Below are 21,656 nucleotides of genomic sequence, written 5' to 3' on the forward strand. Positions count from 1 at the left end.
AAGGAATTTATTAAAGGGGTTATCTAGAGAGCAGGAGAGGTCCAACAATACCTCTTCTGCTCTCTGGTGCTCCAACTCTACTACCAATATCGGTAACATCCGGCAGCTATTGAACATGGCCGCAACATGCTCTGCCCCCTCTCATTCGAGACGGTCATAGAGGGAGCAGAGCATGTTGTGGGCAATGTTCAATAGCTGCCTGATGTTACCGATCTTGCAGTCATATTAGGCTACTGGACCAGTAGTGGATTATAATAGGGGGCGTTTTGGGCGGCAGCCCGGGGCCCTGAGCTCCTGGGGGGCCTATGACCACCCAAAAAGACTTATACTTTCAATGGTGTACTGCCTCCTGGTTACACTTCTGCCATGACTTGCAAAAAATCACTTTTTTTATGGCAATTTTGCACAAATCATGACATCATTATCTATCCTGTACTATGAACGCCAGGCTAGTGCTACCATAGTTACAGTGGGGTGGGGAGGCCCAGGCTTGGTGAACAGCCCGGGGCCTATGGTAAAGTAAATCCGCCCTTGTACTGGACAATGGGGGCAATATGTTCCCATCCTCTCTCATCACGGAAGTTATAATCCAAGATGGTCAATGGGAGGAAGCGGAGTGCCGGGGAGCAGAACAAGACTTACAGAAAGACTACATAAAACTATTAGTTGTGTCAATCCTTGTGCAATCAATAATTTATTCCAATTTGCTGTATTTTATTGGCTCTGTCTCTTAACAGAAATTTTGTGGAGGAAAAACTGGGTTCAAAGTATGTGGAGGGAACACGTCCAGATTTTGCCAAATCCTATGAAGCGACCAGCCCAGCTACTCCCATATTCTTTATTCTGTCTCCTGGAGTGAACCCCCTCAAAGATGTGGAGTCTCTAGGTAACGTCCAATATTATTACCTATTATTAGAATATTATTATAATATCATACCGCCAGGGTATACCATTACTTTGTGATCAGTGAGGGGGGGGGGGGGGTCTTACATCTGGGACTTGCACCAATTGGGACAGTTATTGGGCCGCAGCACTAATTTAGCACTGTGTCCCCTTTAAAAAAATTTCTTATAGAGGTTTAGGAAATTCATGAACTATTTGCAGGATAGGTCATCAATGTTAGATTAGCGGGGATCCTATTACTAATACTATTTGTTGTGGTGATGCAAGGTATTTCATTGATGTCCTATTCACTTGAATGGGACAATATTGCAGTACCTTGCACCACTGCTACTAATAGTATAGCAATTGCAGGTACAGGCTGGGTTCACACACAGTAAGACACCGGCCGTTCTGTGACCCGGCCGTGTTACAGAACGGCCGGTGTCAGTGAACTTCATTCATTTCTGTTTAATTGGGATGCGGGCATTCCTGCAACCAAATTCATCATAGCACACAATAAAAAGTTTGGCCTTAGCTGCACTTTCCATTGTGTGAACAGTGTTGTGTGGCTGCTTTTCAATGAATAGCGGCTGGAAAAAAAATGACATATCAGTTTTTCCTGCGGCTGCTTGGAATCCCGGACAGAGTGTATACTACGTGTATACACTCCGGCCGTGATTCCATTGATGCAATAATTTTAATGCAATGTATATTTTGAATTAAACAAGGCCGGTGTTGCAATTTGCAACAACAGCCGTGATTAATTCTAAATAAACGTTGTGTGAACATGGCCACAGAGTGCATGTAAGTAATGAAGACGCTGCAACATTTACCTCAGTGTTGCAGCCTCTTCAGTCAGCTGATTTGTGCGGAGATCGAGAGTTGGACCCAATAAGGATAGGCCAACAATTTGTAAAGCTTTCATAACCCCTCTGATTCCTGGTTAATTGCAGAATTGTTTTGTAAGTGACCTGCTAAGTAATGAAAATTCAATGGTATGTGACTAGAGATGAGCACTTCTCGAGCATGCTCATCTCTGTGTGCGACCTATTCCAGAATGTAGCTCGCTCACTAGACACATCTGCAGCCCCACTTTTATGGTCTTCATACTGTAGATAGATCTGGATGCAGTATCCTGGTATAATATCTTGTATTTATAATTTATTAGGTAATAAACTTGGCTTCACTATCGACTCTGGAAAATTCCATAACATTTCACTAGGCCAGGGACAAGAAAAAGTAGCAGAAGAGACTATGGAAAAAGCCGCAGAGCTGGGACACTGGGTGATCTTGCAGGTAAATAGAGGTCTATATATTATGTCTGCCATAACGTTCCTTCAATCAAGGCGTATTATTTGCTGTGTATCCTCACACTGACAATTCCTTGACAAATGTATATTTCTTTTGTACAGAATGTTCATCTAGTGGCCAAATGGTTGGTTACTTTAGAAAAGCTTCTTGACAAGTACAGCACTGGAAGCCATGAGGATTACCGAATCTTCATTAGTGCCGAGCCAGCATCATCTCCAGAGGAGCATATTATTCCTCAGGGAATACTAGAAAATTCCATCAAAATCACAAATGAGCCGCCCACAGGAATGCTGGCAAACTTACATTCTGCACTCTACAATTTCGATCAGGTGAGCTAGAGGGAAAATTCTAATCCAGCCTATACTTTATTCCCCAAATCTTAGCTTATTAGCCTGAATGTTACACACATATATAAGGTATAACTTTGATAACGCTCTTACAAATCACAACATCAGGCTGCCAGGTGCAATCCTGCACTGCATGTAGCAGCTAGACTTGCCACTTTAAAGAGTCGGCTGATGAGGGGCTAAATCATTTAAAAATAAAATTAAAATAGGGCCTAGGGATGTGTCCAAGCCAATCTGAACATCCAGCAGCAGCTGCGTTGGAGATGTGAAATTCATACCCTTTAAAGTGTCTGCACTGAGCACTTGATCACCAGAACTGGATCATGGATCAAGGAAAGAAGCTAGCCTGGTCCAATACATCACATTTCCCTTATGTTATGTGTGCATCACTTACCAGGAGACAGGATGGCACTAGGATGCAATGTGGGAAGATGGCAAGCTAGGAAAGGCAGTGTAATAATTCAGGAATCATGGGTTCTGGCAAGTCCCATCCATCTAGGCAGTGATATTCCCTAACAACAGTGGTCACTTTAAGCAGGACAATGTGCTCTGCCAAAATGCAAAAATTATTCAGCAATGGTTTGAGGAACATGGGAAAAAAATTCAAGGTGTTCACCTGGACACCCAGATCTGTGCTGGAAACACAAGAACGAACTATGGAGGTTGCACCATACTAATGCTTACTGCACCTTACCACTGCTAATGTCTTAAGGTCCCCATACACCTTATATTTTTGTTGGATTTGGCTGTTGGTATAAGGTGGATGGGGCTCTCCCGACCGACCACCAACAGATGATGTTGGTGGTGATCAGGTTTGGGCATGATAGAAAATCACTGCCCGACCCCTATGTTCTGGGAGAGATATGCCACAGCCAGAGTTCCCCATTGAGAACACAGAAATTCTCTGCCTTGTTGAATGTTCCTGTGGAGGAAAAGGGCCAGGAGAGATAACTTACGTCTGAATGATCATTCGGCTTTCAGTTATTGAAAGGGTATGGTCACCTTTAGTGACAGATACAGCAGGGCACCTTCAGCAGTTTTGGCACCACAATATTAGGTGATTTTGGCTGGGGCTACACAGGGTTCCCAGTCACACTGCCAGAAACCACCGACTCGGACTTTATCACTTATACAAATGAATTTGCTTTGTGACCCACAAATGCAGTGACCGTGCAGTCCCAAAAAAGTGATCTGGTCACATGATCAGGAATCTCTATGTAGCCCCAATGTTCTGGCTGATCAGTGAACCACTCACATGACAAGACAATGGCAAGTGACAATTTTTGGATGTGCACATTAAAAATTAAGTGGCATAGCATGTCATTTCACGGGATCTAGATTTTCATCATCAGCCATACAGTATATTACCTTCTTTGTAGGCTTTTAATAATCCATAATGTTCGATAAAATCAAATAAATACAGTACATGTCATCTATTTGGTCATTACGCTCTGTGTCTATTTTCCAGGACACGCTGGAGATGTGTGCCAGAGAACATGAGTTTAAGAGCATCCTTTTCTCACTTTGCTACTTTCACGCTTCTGTAGCCGGGAGACTTAAATTTGGTCCCCAAGGTTGGAATCGAAGCTATCCCTTCAATGCTGGAGACCTGACCATATGTGTGAATGTGTTATATAACTATTTAGAAGCTAATACAAAGGTAAGTCATCTGCAACCATCTTAGCATGACTGACATGCTAATATTGGAAAACTATTTAGGATATACCCAGTGGTGCTTGGATTACAGGGTAATTGGTTCCAAATCCACTCCTAAACCAAAGCAAATTTTCCTATAAGAAATCACTAAAATGCTGAAAATTGGTTCCACACCCCAAAGATAAGGATTTTTTTTATTCTGAATAACATGTAATACAGATAAAACAAACAATGAGAAACAGCTGGATATGTCATATGTCATGTGAATGGCTGAGTGTAAGTGCAGGCACATTATAGCAGCAGTGTGTATAACTGAGTGTGAGTGCAGGCACATTATAGCAGCAGTGTGCTTAGCTGAGTAAAAGTGCAGGCACATTATAGCAGGAATGGAGAGGATGGGAAACACGAGGACTGACAGAGACTGCGGGGAGCATGAAGGAATGAGCAGGACAGATGTGGGCACATAAATGCAGCACTTTCTGTCTGGGGAGAGAGGGGTTACAGCTATGAAGAGATTACCTCCACAGTCCTGTCCCCTGATGTAAGCCCTAGCCTGAAGTGGATCTGCTATGATTTGGAAGGTGAGGGAGACTTCCTGGGTCAGAGTACAGTGCTGTAGATGCTGCTATGCGGACCATGCCCCTCCCCCACGCGCCCTGGTACCCAGTACAGGGAGCTCTTAAACCAAAGCAATGCTCTTAATCCAAATTACAACTTTGAAAAACTTCTTGCAAAATGCTCTTAATCAGAGTTACTCTTAAACCAAGGTACCCCTGTATACTTACTGTAGATCCAGTGACCTGCTTAGATCCTTAGAATGTGTGTGATATCAATGAGTGTGATAGACAGGCAGTTTTTACCCGAGACCCCTGTTATGCTGTGATTTTTTCGGATCTAATATGTAGCTCTGGGGGCTGATCCTGTACATGAGGTTACACACTGTAGACAGAGTATATACAAACGCTATAAAAATGTTATCACAAAAAGTGGGAAGTAAATGCCCTTTCTTGTGGTGACAATGGCGGTGCCTTACATGTACGTGTGTTCCTTATTCATTAGGCAGGTAATGAAGCATTTGCAAAAATGTAATTATGTACAGCAAATCTGACAGTTGTTAACATTGCATTAATAATCACTACAATTAGTTTTGATGATGGAAGCAATTTGCAACGCGTCACATACATAAATAACGCGCAGGGTTTTGTGCATGTCATTTTTATGTATTAGGGATGCCACCTTGTTGTGACATTCCCACTGATACTCGACTTGAGATGAAATTAAGGTGAGATGAGTGATTTTATCCGAGAAGTAAAACAAGTTTACGCCGTACTTATCAAATTAACAAGGTGACTTTAAAAAATAATACTTAGGTGGGACGAGACTCAGCGTGTGTGCAGAGTGCTTAGAACTAGGGATGTGAATACCCAAGTTATTTGTACAGATCTTGGGTGAAATCACTTTCTTCTTGAAAATAATGTTAAGGACCATCACACCTAAAAATGTATAAGAATTTCACTGATTACAGATCCCTGGCACTTTCATTGTGGGAGATCAAGTCCGATTGGATGGAGTGTTGCATGCAGTCCTAGGGAGTCCAGGAAAACATGGATACTGTTGGCTCTGGCTGTATTCATGTTTTCTAGGACTCCCAAGGGCTGCATTCAACTTTTCCAGCCACCGGTATTCAAATGCCGAATGATCAGACTTGAGCATGCTCCAGTTGTGCTCATCTCTAGTAATAATGATGCTTTGGATTGCAGTAATTCATAGGGGTTTTGCATAAGTAACAATTTCCTTATATGTTATGTGATTTAAAAGGGCATTACGGCAAATAAAAATCACTCTGGGGAGCCACTGCAATCCAGAGATAGCTGGAGGGACTGCGTGGCAGAACATGTCTCTTCTCAGCTGTCAATCAAATGCACTTTGTTCACTTTATTACAGTCTTTGGAGCGAACAAGTCAGATGTTCTCCTGGCTGAAAAGTGAAGCACACTGCCATATATTCTCACTGACTGCATCTCAGATCAAAGTATGAGACCCAGTGCAAAAAAGGGTGCGTGGAGCCTCAGTTACGAGTCTCAAAACACAGGAATAGCCAGATATCCCTCCAGAGAAGGAAAGCTTGTTGCCAAGGGGGTGCCTCCCAGTGGGGAGTTCACCAAACCACCCTGATACATAGCCCCTTAAGGCCCACTCAGTTGCGAGTATTGGAACATAAATAGGGAAATACCAGAGTGGCCCCTTTTGTGTCAAAGTCTAACTCTGTGGCGAGTATTGTGGTGTGACAAGGGTACCAAGGCTAGGCATCCATCCACAGACAGCTGTTTCTGGGTAAACAGACAAACAAAACTCAGCAATCACTGAGCTCAAGGAACTCAAGGTTCTCCTTGAGCTCAGTGATTGCTGTGTTTTGTTGGTCTATTTTTCATTGCCCCTGGTAGCCAGAATCCTGCTCCACACTGATGTGGGGCAAATACCCAGGGTGGTTAGGTGATCTCCCCACTGGGAGGCACCCTTGGCAACAGGTCCTTCTCTGGAGGGATATCTGGCTATTCCCGTGTTTTGAGACTTGAAACTGAGGCTCCACGGACCCTTTTTTGCATATTTAAATTTATAGGGGGCAATGTATCAGTGGAGACTCTTGAGTGAGTACTCCATGGGTTTTTTTTTTGTCGTTGATCTCCTTGAGCTCAGTGATTGCTGTGTTTTTTGAGACTCAGTGCCTTGCAATTGGCAGTAAAGAAGAAGTCTAGTGATTTATAAATCGATTACAAGTACGGGACTTACCTTTCCCCGTATCTGCAGTGAGTGGCGGGACTGGCCTCAGGACCCCCACCGCGCTTCGTGATCTACGGCACTGACATGTAACGACCCAGCTGATGAACTGGCCACTCAGCCAGTCAGTGACTGGGGCGAGATGCCTCTCCAGTCACTGATTGGCTAAACGGCCAGTTTATCCGCCAGGATGTCTTAACAACTTGGGGGAAAATTCCTTCCAGCAGGGGGTCCTGCGTCTGATCCCGACGCTAACCGTGGTCACTGGGAGAGGTAAGTCCGCACTTGTAATCAATTTCCCCCCTGCCCCTGCCTGATTCTATAAATCACCAGACTTCTCAGGCGCAACATTCTTAGACGTGCAATATTTTTTGCCTCTAAGAATGTAAAGTAAGGGGTATGCCAGGGCGGCGCATGTCTTCTCCTGCGCTCCAGCACAGACCGCAGGAGAAGGAAGAGGCCTCGGCCAGCCTGGAGTGAAGGACAGGTGAGTGGTATGTTTATTTAGTTTTGTTTTTTAATTTGGTATGGACTAGAGGCATTTTTAGGGAGGGGAGAAGGAATAACTATAATACAAGGGGTCCCTGGGGGGGAGAGGAGTTGACTATACTGCTAGGGGAATCATGGGGTTAACTACACTGCAAGGTGCATCCTGGGTGTTAACCACACTGCTAGGGGCATCATGGGGGTTAACTATACTTCTAGGGGCATCATAGGGGGTTATTTGTGCTGATAGGGGCATCATGGGTGGTTAACTACAATTCTAGGGGCACCATGGGGGTTAACTATACTTCTAGGGGCATCATAGGGGGTTAACTGTACTGTTAGGGGCATCATGGGTGGTTAACTACAATACTAGGGGCATCTGGGGGTCACAAAAATTTGCCTTGCCCCAGGTGCTGCCAACCCACACTATGCCAGGTGCTATCTGACAGATTTTTTTTAAGCCAAAGCCGGGAATGGATTTGAAAAGAGGAGAAATCTCAGTCTTTCCTTTATGACCTGCTCCCTGTTTATAGTCTGTTCCTGGCTTTGGCTTCAAAGATCTGTCAGATGAATCTCTCTGTGTAAACGCACCATTACTTACCAAGATGCATAATTTTATAATTTACTTCTATTGCCAATTTTCCTCCTCCCTTGTTGCTTTTCTTCCATGTGCTGCCCTGTATAGATATTTGGGTTGCAAAGTTCCATGTCATGTCTATACAAGTAACAGTTATACACAATCCTAATTTACATGTGTAAATAGGGACATGGTTTAAGGCTACTAATTCGACTAGAGAACACTATAAAGGACAATAGGGCAGATTTATAAATGTAGCGTAAATAAAATTATGCTAATAAGGCCAAATGTGCGAATATTTATGAAGTCTGTGTGCAACCTTTTTCAACATGTCTGACAGTACTAATGAATCTTTCCCAAGGTCTGTGAAATATAAGGTTACTAGATGGCTGCGGTTATATAAATTGTGCAGCGGTTTACCGGTCTTTCTCCAAAAGACCGCTCTGACCTGGGCGTACCGTCTGACACAGCTCACGTCTGACATTGCTGACATAAACATTCATTTTATTCTTTTACTAGAAATATAACAAAATCTAATCCCTCATAACTCTGTAGCACAAATGTAAAAGTGTTTACCTCACTTATTATGTTGGTAATGTTATCGCTGTACGATGCAGGTACCATGGGAAGACTTGCGCTACTTGTTTGGAGAAATTATGTATGGTGGCCACATTACTGATGACTGGGACAGAAGGTTATGTCAGACGTACTTGGAGGAGTTTATGAGCCCGGCACTGGTAAGACACACTATAATCTAAGATTATTGCTTCTACTGGTTTTTCAATGACTTTTAACTGGTTTTGAACAAATAGAGTATTGTATGACCCAAATACAGAAGAACAGTGGCGGTGAAATGCTATCAGAAAGGCCATACGTATAGCCATTAAAATGACTAATATCTAAGGTTTTAAGTGGCCTCAGGATCCTCTTAAAGTGTCAGTTTTCATCATTTTTTGGGGGGTAGTGCCTTAGAGGTAGTTAATAATGAGCAAGACATAAGGTCCCATACACATTAGGTTAAAGGGAAGCTTTCATCACTTTTATTGTGAGTTATTAAGGCTCCTCTACGCCCTACTGGCCTTGATAAAGAGATGTCTTTGTTTAGATCACAAGAGGGCTACAAGATATTAGAGTGGTCCTTGGCCCTGACCGACAGATCTAATTCAACTTGCATACGGCAAGATCAGTCAATTCTGATGATTCATTGAACTTATAGCTTGGATAACTCTGAAATGGCATAAGCCATTCAGTCAATCATGTATCACTGTAATAAGGGTTCCTATCAGTCTTTTATGCTGCCCATGGCACGGACAGCATGGAAATAGTGATTCCAGATGAATTATCAGAATAAGCTGTTGTACATGTACATGAATAATGATGGTGTCTCTGACCACTATGCCATCTGTAGGAATTGTTAGCAGTCTTCCTCTTATTGTCTCTGTTTCATGAGCCCAGCTCTAGATTTGGCAGGCACTCCTATACTGAGAATTGCTCCCGGTCTTAACTCTGTCCCAGCTTCTAAGGAACCAGCAGACGAGTCTGATCAACTTCCCGCACGTATAGCCTTAGTAATTAGATCAATGAAAATTCCCACTCGTTCTCTGAGTGTCCTTTATCTCCATAGTATAGGTTGCAATTTTCTGCTTTGGTTATGAGGTATTCATGCCATTCTTTATTGGTCCTCTTTAGAGTAATACATTTGCTCATTTCTCATTTGAACGATTTGGATTAGTAACAAAGCAAATATATAATGTATGTTCTGTAACCTATTAAACGGAAAAGAACAGGAGGGCGCGTATGCTCTTTTCTGAAGTATAAGAACAGAGAAGTGTGAAACCGACTATAATTCTAGGGTTTGGGGCCTTTTTGTCATTTCCATGAGCATCGGTGTATTATCATAAATGGGTTGACCTTTTATTTTTTTTCATGTTTAGCTTGATGGCGAGTTGCCATTGGCTCCTGGATTCCTGGCTCCACCAAATCTGGATTACATTGGATACCATGCCTATATAGATGAAATGCTGCCTGCAGAAAATCCTGTCTTATATGGACTGCACCCAAATGCTGAGATTGAATTCTTAACCGTGACTTCTGATAATCTGTTCAAGACGATATTGGAAATGCAGCCTAAAGATACCCTGATTGGTGAAGGATCAGGCATGTCCATGGAAGAGAAGGTAAGACAGCAGTGTACATGTAAATGGATCCTTTACAATGTTATCATCCAACCTGTATGACATAACGGAAGGAAAGGGAACTGCGGGTTTCCAGATTTAGGTGTGATGACCAAAGTGAGCTTTCTTTATTCTTTATAATAGGTTAAGAACATAATTGATGAGATATTGGAGAAGCTCCCAGAAGAATATAATTTACAAGAGATCATGCAGAAGACCACAGAGAGAAGTCCATATATCCTTGTCTGTTTCCAGGAATGTGAGAGAATGAACATCCTAATGAGAGAGATCCGGAGGTCTCTCAAAGAACTGGACCTGGGGTTAAAGGTAGGGATGGTTTTAATAGAAATGTGTTTTATAACATGAGATCACATAACAGAGACAGGTTTCATCTCATCTCTCTAGGGAGAGCTGACCATTTCCACCGATATGGAAGCACTGCAACTTGCGTTGTACTACGACAGCGTTCCGGACACATGGACCAAGCTGGCTTACCCATCAACATTTGGATTAGGGCATTGGTGAATATTCTTTTAAACTAACAATACAAAAGCTTTGCCACTTATATTTGCATGAGCTGCATCACATCAGGACACACTAGAGAATCTGCACACAGCACAGGCAGCCAGTGTGAACAGAGGAGGTGTATAACGCAGCAACTATTTAGTATATGGACTCCCTACTATATTTAAAAGGAAGATAAAGTGACCGGCTGTAACTATTGTTACTCTGCTGTAATCTCCTTCAATGAGCACTATCCTGGATCCGAATTTACTAGAAAAACCGTCTGGGGTGCTCGCTTCTACTTAGAGAAATGGATAAATCTACATATGTAGAAAGTAGGAAAAACGTAGAGGGCACTCACCATAAAACTTTATTGAAGACTTTAAAACGCCATGTCAAGAGAAGTAGACAGCAAGGTTGCCAGTCACCTCAAGGTAGCTGCCTTGAGGTCACTGGTGTCCTTGCCATCTACTTCTCTGGACATGGCATTTTAAAGTCTTCATTAAGTTTTATAGTGAGTGCCATCTAAGTTTTTTCTACTTTCTACATATGAAGTTGACTACTATATCACTGCTCTCTTTTCCCCTTAGGGCAGAAATTATGTCTTCAGCAGCACACTATGCAAGTAAAGCCCCTATCACACAGGGCGATACTGAGGAGGAATCGAGCAGTAGCGTCGGCAGCGAGCGGGATAGAGCCAGGAGGACCGCGGGGAGGCTGCCCGGGTGATCGCTAGATCGTCCAGGCAGCCCATAGAAGATAGCAGCGGTCTGCCACCGACGCTCCTATTCCACTGAGCAATGGCAGCAGATCATTGCTATCCAGGTTGTTTGTCTATCAACATGTTTAAAGACAAAGGACAGCAACGATCAGCCAACATCGTTCATATCAGATCGTTGCCTTCTATTACACCAGACAATTATCTGAGCTAAGATGAAACTGGTTACACTGCAGAAATATTGCTGAACCAGTGTTTTCCAGCAGTCACTAGTTGCTGCACATTCCGTTACACAGCGAGATGTACGGCTGGTGGTCAGTGATTTTTTAAGCAGGTCAGTGACCAGGTTGCTCACAGAGCTATATACGCTTGCTTGACAAATAATCAACTCGTGTAATAGGGCCCTTTCATTTTTTTTTCTTTTTTTTATGTCCAGAGTGCTTTTTAAGGATTAAACAGAAAATGTTTACTATACAGTGCATCACCTTGTGCTCTGATATTACAACAGGGGAAGCAAAACTTAACACAATTTTTTCCATGAATTTGCTTTAATCTTTGCCTCCATCAAACTGCATTTTACTTATGTCCATTCATTTATCAGGATTAATGATCTTTTGCTGAGATGCCGTGAACTGGACATGTGGACACAAGATCTGGTGTTACCATCAGTAGTCTGGCTCTCTGGATTTTTCAATCCACAATCATTTTTGACAGGTAACTACAAAATGTAATTTCTACCCCCCCCCCCCCCCCCATGGAATCTTTCAAGCTTTGTTAATTTCAGGGAATGAGTACACAAGTACTGCTTTCCCATGAATGCAGAGACTATGTTGACTGCATACAATAAACTCCATTGCCTACATTGGGCTCATCTACCTACTGATAGCTTCCTAGTGTGCGTGGGCAGATAAAGATGAAGGTAAGTATCTTACCTTCATCCTTGGCACCTTTCCCATGCTGTTTGTGGTGTAAACGGACGGGGGGAGGTACCAATGCCCCTACTGCACATGATTGGTGCCGAGGATGAAGGTATGAAACATAATTTCATCCTCAGTGCCCCATGCGCACTAGGAAGCCATCAGCAGGTTAGAGTCTATCCTGATTAAAGTTCCCCTGTTCCCTTTTAATAGGGAGGGGGGGGTTGTTATTCTAGCCAAGATTCAGGTGGTATGTCTTATTTATTTTTACTGTATGCATAGTTAATTTTTTATTTTTTTGGAGAAAATGTATACTGTGCAGTATACCTATTTTACAGTGGGATTCAGTGAGCTGTATATGCAGATTAATAGGATACAACTGCATACATCACTAGACAGCAGAGAAAGTTGCCTATTGTAGAAGATAAATAATTTGGATTTTAGCAACTTTTGAATTTGTGGTTTTCTTATCAGCAATTATGCAGAGCATGGCCCGTAAGAATGAATGGCCCCTAGACAAAATGTGTCTGACTGTTGATGTTACCAAGAAAACAAAAGATGACTTTGGACACCCTCCACGAGAAGGCGCTTATATTCATGGACTCTTTATGGAAGGTATTTTGCACATTTACCATGAATGAATAGAATACTTTTTTTTTTTCTTATTCTGGTTGGGTAAATTGTAATAATGTGAGTAAAGCTTGCCATACATAACATGCTTGATCCCTTTGTTCTTGGAAGGAAAGCTGCTGCCGGAATCCATGGGTAGCAGCTCTTTCCCTAATCAGAATACATTCAGGCTTACCAAGGATGCACGGGTATGAGGGGATCAAAAAAGACAGGCATCTATTAAGTATGGTCAGTAGAGATGAGCAAAACTACTGTAAGTTCGGGTTTGCAAAACTCTAAATACTTGGCATTTGACTCCAGGTGGCTGGAGAAGATGGATGCAACCACCAGGAGACTAATGGTCAGCTTAAACTGCCTCTGAGCTAGGAGCTGGCAAACATTTCTGCTAAAACGTCTCTTTTTTTAGACTACGTTCACACACAGTATTTCTGTCAGTGTGGGCTGAAAACACAGAAACTGGGCAAATCTTTCCATAAAATTTTGCCCTGTCAGTTCCACTCTTAATTTTGGTTGAAAAAATACTGAGCAAAAGACTGAAATACTGTGTGCCTTAATCAGACTGCAGAAATTCTGAGCAGAATCCCCGCAGTGGACTCTGCTCGGAATTAACATTGAGAGAGGCGGAATTCAGAGCGGAGTCCGTGGTGGGGACTCTGCTCAGAATTTCCATGTTTTCCGCAGTGTGAACTGGCCTTTAAGGTCTAAGTTTTTGTAAATCCACCAGAAGGCCCCAACAAATTTCCGCTGGGCCTTTCCACTTGGCAAGCATTGCATAGTTGCAAATTTGCTAATTTGTGTGCTGTAAGCTAGAAACAAAAAAAAAGTTGATCTCAAAACACTGGCATACTTACTTGATAAATCATCCCCCACACACAAATTTTTGTCTTTTTTTTTTTTTTTTTTTCAAACTTAGTTTTTATTCGTTTTCCATAATAATGATACTTTCAACCTCACTCAACTGGCACAGTACGCCTCAGTAGGGTACACAGACCCTTAGTCTCTGTATGTCAAACACGGTGTGATGAGGCTGCTCAAGCATAGAAGGTAAGTATACAGTACTATAAACCCCCCGACCAAACTCCCCCACCCTCCCTAACCCAACATCTGGATCGGGATCTGTAAAGGGCCTAAAGTGCCAGCTACTTCTTTTTCCACGTACCATTTCGAACCTTTGAAGGGCCTCACCACCTCATGAATTTCAGACTGTTCCAAGAAACTAACCAGAAACCTTTTTCATTTTTTAAAGAAGGATGAGGCTTTTTTCTCCCTAGCAGGTTCCGCCTCTAGTTTGTCCATGTGCAGGTACCTTTTAACCTGCTGGAGGATCTGTTCCACCGTGGGCATTTCCGAGACCAACCATCTCGAGAGCAAGCATCTTTTTGCGACTAGTATAAAGACATGCTGTAAATGGGTAATGCATCTCATCTGGAGGTATGTGCAATACCAACAGGTGGGGGTCCACCGGCATGGAGGCATCTAACCTATCGTTCATGAAGGATATAAGGGTTTGCCAAAAGGTGAAAACCCTTGGACACGTAAATAGGCCATGATACAGGTCAGTACCATATTCTAAACAGTTCGGACATGCATCTATTCTGTCCGGGCGTAACTCAGTTTTAGGAAGTGTAAAACCATATGTGGCATGATGTATTATGCGGAATTGTGTCTCTCTCCATTGCTCATTTACTATGGCCTTCCTGATAACGCCCCAACCCTTTAGGATCAACTCCTGAAGCTCAGGAAGGGGGAGTTTCTCTCTCCAATATTTAAACATGGTATGTGGTACGTCACTTGTAAGGGCATCACGTAGTGTAAGATAAAGAAATGAGAGCGTGTGTATGGGACTAGGTGTTGTTACATATGTTGTTATGGGGTTGGAGGTTAGTTCCCCGGTTAAGTTCCCCAGCCTGGAAAACAAAAAGTTATGAACTTGGTGATATGCCAGGAAGTGGCCCTGTCCCAGCCCGTAATGAGTTTGCATCTCAGGGAATGTCATATATCTCCGGGAAGAAAGCTGCATCATATCTTTCGCTATCACTATACCAGCCTCCTTCCAGTGTGTGAAAGCTGCCGTTTGGCGTCCCTGATGGAACTCTGGATGATGCAGAGATCCATGTTGACTAATCTGGCTATGTAGACCCATTAGCTTCCTGCTCTGCTGCCATGCCTTAATTGTGTCCCTTAGTAAGAGGCTATGTTTTATGTCCGGAGGTAGGGCTGAAAATTTTGTGTGCAATAAACTGTTGAGGGACCAAGGGTGTATGCGAGAGAAATCTGAGGTCAATAAGTTAACATCTTGGTGTTTAAGGGGAACTGGAATTGTTTGGAGGGGGTAAAGCAACCGGGCAAATCCTATCATTTTAAGGAGGGCCATCCTCGCCATCAGGGGCAGGGATGTCCATTTTCGGAGTTCGAATTGTATTTTGTGGATTAAAGGTGGATAATTTAATGTGTAGATAGAGCTGGGGACCCTCCCTATTTTGATGCCTAAGTAGGAGAGGAACTCAGAGGCACATCTAACCGGCAAATTTGTATGGAGATTTGTCGTGGTTAAGTGTAAGAGGTCGCTCTTATCCATATTAACCTTAAAACCCGCTAATTTCCCAAATTCCTCCAGCTGATGGAACACCATTCCCACATTTCTAATAGGGTTACTTAAAAATATCAGAAGGTGATCTGCAAACAAGGTAACTCGGAGCTCCTCTCCCCTTACCCGAATCCCCATCCAATCCGTGGCCCCTTGAAGCTTCCGTGACAAGGGCTCAATTGCCAGGTTGAAGAGTAAGGAGGATAACGGGCACCCCTGGCGAGTGCCCTTGAACAGAGGAAAGGAGGAGGATAGAAATCCCGGAGTGTGAATGCGTGCATGGGGTGAGTTATAAAGGTTTTGTACATAGGAAAGGAAAGCCCCAGAAAAGCCCATTCTCCCCAGCACTCGGAACATCCATCCCCAGCTCACGTTGTCAAATGCTTTTTCTGCATCAATAGAGAGCAGAGCTTGGGATGGATGCTGTCCCGGGCGCATTTTGACCTCGTCCAACACGGCCATGACTTTGCGAATGTTCATTACCGCAGATCTGCCCTTAATGAACCCGACCTGGGCTAGTGAAATCAGAGACGGCAGGATCAGGGCTAATCGATCTGCCAAGATTTTGGAAACAATTTTTATATCTAAGTTGAGCAAGGAAATCGCTCTATAAGAATTAGGGTTGGTAGGATCTTTCCCTGGCTTCAATAAGACCTTGATATAAGCCGTGTTGGAGGGCGCCGGGATAAATGAGTCACCTAGATAGGACGTATACAGTGATTGCAAAGTTGGGGATATCTCTGGACCCAATATTTTATAAAAATCCCCTGACAACCCGTCAGGACCAGGTGCTTTTAATGGTTTCAGGTGGGAAATAATACCTTGTATCTCTTCTATTGAGATGGGTCTATTCAGGAGTTCCCTGTCCTCGTCCGATAATGTCGGCAGACCCCTTAACCAATGCCATGATTCTCCCTCTCAGGACCACTTTAGCGGCATCCCAGAATAACTGTGTCTGAGAGGTATGTTCTGCGTTTGTCGATGAATATTCTAACCACCAACCCTTCAATAGGGTTTTGAATTCATCGTCTTTGGCTAGGGCCGAAGGAAACCTCCAGATGAAGTCAGTGCCTCTGGGTAGTTGAGTAGAGAGTATAGAAATATCACTTATTTTAGGCAAGAGGAAGCTAGCATATAATCTATTCGTGACCACGAATCGTGGGGGGCAGAGTAAAAGGTGTATACTCTAGAGTCCGGGTTAAGGCGTCTCCAGACATCGGTCAGGGGCACCGTTTGTGATAAATTTTATAGAGGTGTGTTACCAGTTTGTGAATTGCGTGTGTGTGTTTGGTCCTCAGGTGGAATCATAACTTCATTGAAGTCCCCTGCTACCAACTTGTTAGGAATAGGATCTGCGAGTAATTGGCTAGTTAAGTCAGAAAAGAAAGAAGAATTGTTAGCATTAGGGCCATAGACATTGTATATAACTATATCTTCCGAGATCCGTCTAATATGTAATTTGCACCATCTGCCCATATTATCATGAGTTATCTGTACTATTTCCCCATTAAAGGAACGACCCACCAGAATCAGCACTCCCGCCTTGTGGTCCACTGCAGGGGAGCCATAGACCTCCTTCACCCACATTTTCCTCAGATGGAAGAAATCCTCCTGTACCAAATGGGTCTCCTGCAGTAGAACAAGATCTGGTCTGAGACGTTTTAAGTGACGCAACATCATTATTTTTTTCTGTGGCGATCTGAGCCCTTTAATATTCCACGAGATCACCCGCAACATCTTACAAAAAACCTATACGTATAACTTAAACTGAACCTTAGCCAACTTATCCATATGAGCCTGGTTCCCCCCCTCCTCCCCTTCCCCCCTCCCACTCCAGCCCCCCCCTTAAACATAAACAACAGCTACACTGGAACCCCACTGAACAGTAGTATCCAGAGAGCTTAAGGCTATGGACTTCTTTTTTCCACACAGTTAGTGAAGAATTGTCTCTCTAGCACAAAAGGATAACAGGTACCGCTGCCCACTACTCCATATCTCCTGCGTAGCGGTACGTGGTAATCTTAACCAGCAAGCTTCAACATTCAGAACGGCATTACAGTTCACTTATAGTGCAACCAGACAGGTAGACCAAAAAACACTTAGAGCTCTTTTTTTAGGCGGGAGAGCTATCAAGCCCTCACACTTTGGTGTAAGCCCCTCAAACCAAAAACACATCAGTCCTCTTGGTCTGGACTGTAGCAAAACCGTCAACGGGAACGTTGCTCTCTGGGTGTGACACTCCAGTCGGCTTCTCCAGTAGATGTTGGGCCAGGTAACCTGTTGTTATAGTCCCGCTGGGTTGGAGATGCACTGGGTTGCCGAGGGGAGTCATCAGTTTCGGCCTCGTCACCTAGTATGGTGGCCATGTGTAATTTCGCTCCCTTCGGGGTATCGTAAGTGGAGTAAGAACCATCATTATGGAATACACGTAACGTGGCTGGATACAGGAGGGCAAATCGCACCCGTTTACCGAAGAGAAGGGAACATACCGGTGAGAACAGTTTGCGCCTTCAAGTCGTTTCCGCTGACAAATCTCCAAATACAAGAATCTTGTGTTCCATATAGCGCAAATCCTCCTTCAGACGGCGGAACGCTCTTAGTAGTCAGAGTAGTCCAGGTAGCATACTATCACTTGGCGTGGACGTGTACGGTGCTGTAACGCTGTTCTGGACGTGTCTCCTGTCTGTCCTCTCATGTCGGGTCCTAGCCTGTGTGCTCTCTCCACCTTGCATTTGTGTGCTATGCCCAGGAGCGAAGGTATGATGGACTCACAGAGCTTAGGTAGTTCCGCCTGCGTCACAGTCTCTGGCACGCCAACAAATCTCAGATTATTTCGCCTGGAGCGATCCTCCAGGCCCAGAGCTTACGGTTATCAGCAAGGAGATCTCGGTAAGCGGTCTCCGACGATTCCATGTGCTCCTCCAGGGCCGTAACCCGGGTCTCCGCTTCCCCCAGCCGGCCGCCATGTTTGCTCACCTCGGCCTGTAGTTGTTTCAGGGAGGAGGAGATGGTCGCGGTCAACGTGTCCTGTATTTCAGGTAAAAGTTGCTTCGCCACCGCTGTTGCCAGCTTTTTGTAGTTGACCCGTATGGTGTCTCTGTCCTCCTCTCCCTCAGTAAGGCTGGACCCTGAACGGGCTGGGGATCCATCTCTGGAGTCACGCGGTCTCGCGCAATCTTGGGCCGCCATGCGGGTTGCCTCTTTGCTGCCCCCTCACCAGCGATTTGCTTCTAACTCTGGGTCTCATTTGCTGAATAAAGCGGTCCATGGGCTACCGCTCACACCTGGGGAAAGTCTGGTGCCGTTCGAGACAGTTGAGCGGGTAGTAGTACGCCTCTGACTAGCGACGGGAGCGGAGCAGCTAGCACACACATCTTTACTGCATGGCGCCGGAACCGGAAGTGTGTATTTTTGTCTTTTTAATGATTCCACCATAATAACAGGAGAGGATTTATGATGATAAAATGTTTATCCATGTTTGTCCATGTACAGCTCATTTTATAGAAGTGTTTTCTGTGTAGGTGCACGCTGGGACATGCAGACAGGAGTCATTTCTGAAGCACGTCTCAAAGAGCTGACCCCTTCCATGCCGGTCATCTATGTGAAAGCAATTCCAATTGACAAGCAGGATCTGAAGAACATGTACGAGTGTCCTCTGTACAAAACCAAAATCAGAGGCCCCACTTATGTTTGGACATTCAATCTGAAAACTAGGGAGAAGCCAGCTAAATGGGTCCTGGCAGGTGTGGCCTTGTTGCTGGCCGTTTAGGTGTTTATAACAGCACTTACAATGTTGGGCTAGGTTCACATGTGGCAGTTTCTGATACTTTTTCTAAGCCAAAGCCAGGAATTGATTCTAAAGAAATGGGACATAAACAAAAGACCAAATCTGCTCTTCATCTGTATTCGCTAAAAGAAACATTTAAAAAAAAAACTACACCGTGTGAACATGACCTTCAACTTTTATTTAAAACTTGTCACTAGGAAGAAAAATGTACACAATTCTGGTTACAAATGTGCCAAAAAAACATGTAAATCTTGTTATTTCTTTTCCTCCTCACTAGATAGCTTTAAAAAGCATCTTGGGGTCCAGCACTTAGTGCCATTATTTTGGCACAAAATAGGGGTGTAAACTATGCCAGCCAAGACATGGTGTGGGGGTTCAAACCTATAGCACAACATGATAAAGTTGAGCCAAATGTAATAGATCGCCCCCTGCTCTTGCTTTTTAAAACCACTTTCAATATAAAAGAAAATGACCAATGAAGTTTCTGGTCAGGATTACAGATGAGAATTTTCATCCAGTTCCATTACATATAAAATCATACAAATATAGAGAACTCTAAAAGTAATAAAGCATTTACAGTAAAAACATTCACGATTATACAGTAGACTCATATCCCCATTAGGTTAAAAAAAGGGACTTACAAAAACCTAAATCTGAATTTCACAGCTATAGTATTAACCAGCACAGGACAAAGACGGCCTGTGATTATAACTAAAGCATTAAAACTACAGTCATTTAAAGCCCTATAAGTAAAATATACCAGACTGTACATATAAAAATACAGCTAGCAAACCCTAAAGTTTGTTGGCATTATTTCAATTTCACTGCTAAACTGTATGTGGAAGACATACACAGATAATCCTTTCTAACTCCAGTATCCGTAAGGCATCAGGGACTCTTTGAAATAATGTCAGAGGAATAAGGTGCTAAAAGAAATATAAACTTCTAGTAAACTGTTGTGATATTCTACCAGAGCTAAAAGGGAACCTGTAACCTGGGAATAGTTCTTGGGGAAACTATAAACTTATTACTTTTTATTTAGCAGTTTGTGACTGCAAAGTGCTAAAAGGTCCTGCTTTATGTTGCAGTGAAGTGGCAACCATGTGCACACCACACCCCTTGGGCACTGCGCTGCAGTATAGGTCAGTATGTTTTTGTACACTGCAGTCACAGACAGCTAAATAATAGGTAGTATGTGTATAGTTTTCCCAAGAACCTATGGAGCACTATCAGCACTTTGGTACTGCATTTCCAGCTTCCCTGTTATGACTAAGGCTGGGTTCACACATTGTGGTCAAAACTGCACTGACAAGCATGTTGGTGCGGTTTCCAATTTACGGCAATAGAGTAGTTTAATTGTTGACAACCTGAGGTATTAAAGGTAATAAGGTTTAGCTCTAATACTGTGTGGCCATTAAAGGATCCATATATTTTTTTAAATGTTTTAGATTTTCATAAGTAGTGTTGAGCAGACTTCAGCAACGTTCTTTAAACCTGCTCAGCATTTGACTCCTAGCAGCTGAAGAAGTTGGATGCCACCCTAAAGCTGCCAGGAGTTAAATGCTGAGTGTTCAGGTTCTGATAACATTGCCAAACCTGAACAGCTTGGTAAGTCTGCTCGACTTTAGTCATAAGTTTTGGTCAGTGAGGGTCTAGTAATTAAACCTCCCCAACCACTATACAAAGGGGGGAAAAGGTGTTCAGCCGAGCGCTGCGCCCCCCTTCCGCTCTTTGTTTTCAATCAGCTTTTCTATAAACCTGTACACCACACTCTCTGATCTTAGTCAAACAGAAGCTTTAGTTTTACAAATCAGAGGGTATTAGCTCCGGGATTCTCATTGATCAAAACTTCTGACATGTCAAAAGTTAACCAAAATTAAAAATTAAGCAATTAGACTACCATAAGCTGCAGTCAATTTAAAAAAAAACACCAATTTGGCCTCATCATGTGAACCCAGTCTGAAAGCCATGAGATTCATTCTTGTACGGCCAGCCTGCCCAATGCATTACATTGCGTTTTAGACCATTAGCTGTTAAGGTTCAAGCTCTTTGTTTTAACGGGGCAGATTCAGTCATCATCATCCACTAGTTGTTTTTGTAGGCTGAAAAATAAAAGGAAAAAACAGCGCTTACTATAATAATTTGTAAGATGTAACAGTTTTTAATGTATGTGTAAAATTGTAATTATATACTATATGGACTGATGTATTTCAATACATATTTTATAACGCCTCTTGAAATATTTATTACTATGTATTATAATAAAATGGTATCAATGATATAAAAAGTTTGTGATATCTTTA

At 43.2% G+C, this 21,656-nt stretch overlaps 2 protein-coding genes across 4 annotated transcripts in view; one reads left to right on the forward strand and one right to left on the reverse strand.

Annotated features, from left to right (window-relative positions):
• DNAH11 (dynein axonemal heavy chain 11) overlaps positions 1-21,580 on the forward strand; it is a 178,787-nt gene extending 157,207 nt beyond the window's left edge. The window contains exons 72-82 of the mRNA XM_069959712.1: positions 738-886; positions 2,051-2,178; positions 2,295-2,522; positions 4,009-4,200; positions 8,654-8,773; positions 9,971-10,213; positions 10,355-10,537; positions 10,616-10,731; positions 12,034-12,146; positions 12,824-12,964; positions 19,088-21,580. Of these exons, the coding sequence (XP_069815813.1) occupies positions 738-886; positions 2,051-2,178; positions 2,295-2,522; positions 4,009-4,200; positions 8,654-8,773; positions 9,971-10,213; positions 10,355-10,537; positions 10,616-10,731; positions 12,034-12,146; positions 12,824-12,964; positions 19,088-19,335 (1,861 nt within the window). The 3' untranslated portion in view covers positions 19,336-21,580. The remainder of the gene's footprint in view (positions 1-737; positions 887-2,050; positions 2,179-2,294; positions 2,523-4,008; positions 4,201-8,653; positions 8,774-9,970; positions 10,214-10,354; positions 10,538-10,615; positions 10,732-12,033; positions 12,147-12,823; positions 12,965-19,087) is intronic.
• CDCA7L (cell division cycle associated 7 like) overlaps positions 19,511-21,656 on the reverse strand; it is a 33,590-nt gene continuing 31,444 nt past the window's right edge. For all 3 annotated transcript variants that reach the window (XM_069958816.1, XM_069958817.1, XM_069958815.1), the window contains exon 9: positions 19,511-21,455. In XM_069958816.1, coding sequence (XP_069814917.1) covers positions 21,422-21,455 — 34 coding nt within the window. In that variant the 3' untranslated portion in view covers positions 19,511-21,421. The remainder of the gene's footprint in view (positions 21,456-21,656) is intronic.

This window comes from Dendropsophus ebraccatus, chromosome 2 (genome assembly GCF_027789765.1).
Source record: "Dendropsophus ebraccatus isolate aDenEbr1 chromosome 2, aDenEbr1.pat, whole genome shotgun sequence".
Taxonomy (NCBI): Eukaryota; Metazoa; Chordata; class Amphibia; order Anura; family Hylidae; genus Dendropsophus; species Dendropsophus ebraccatus.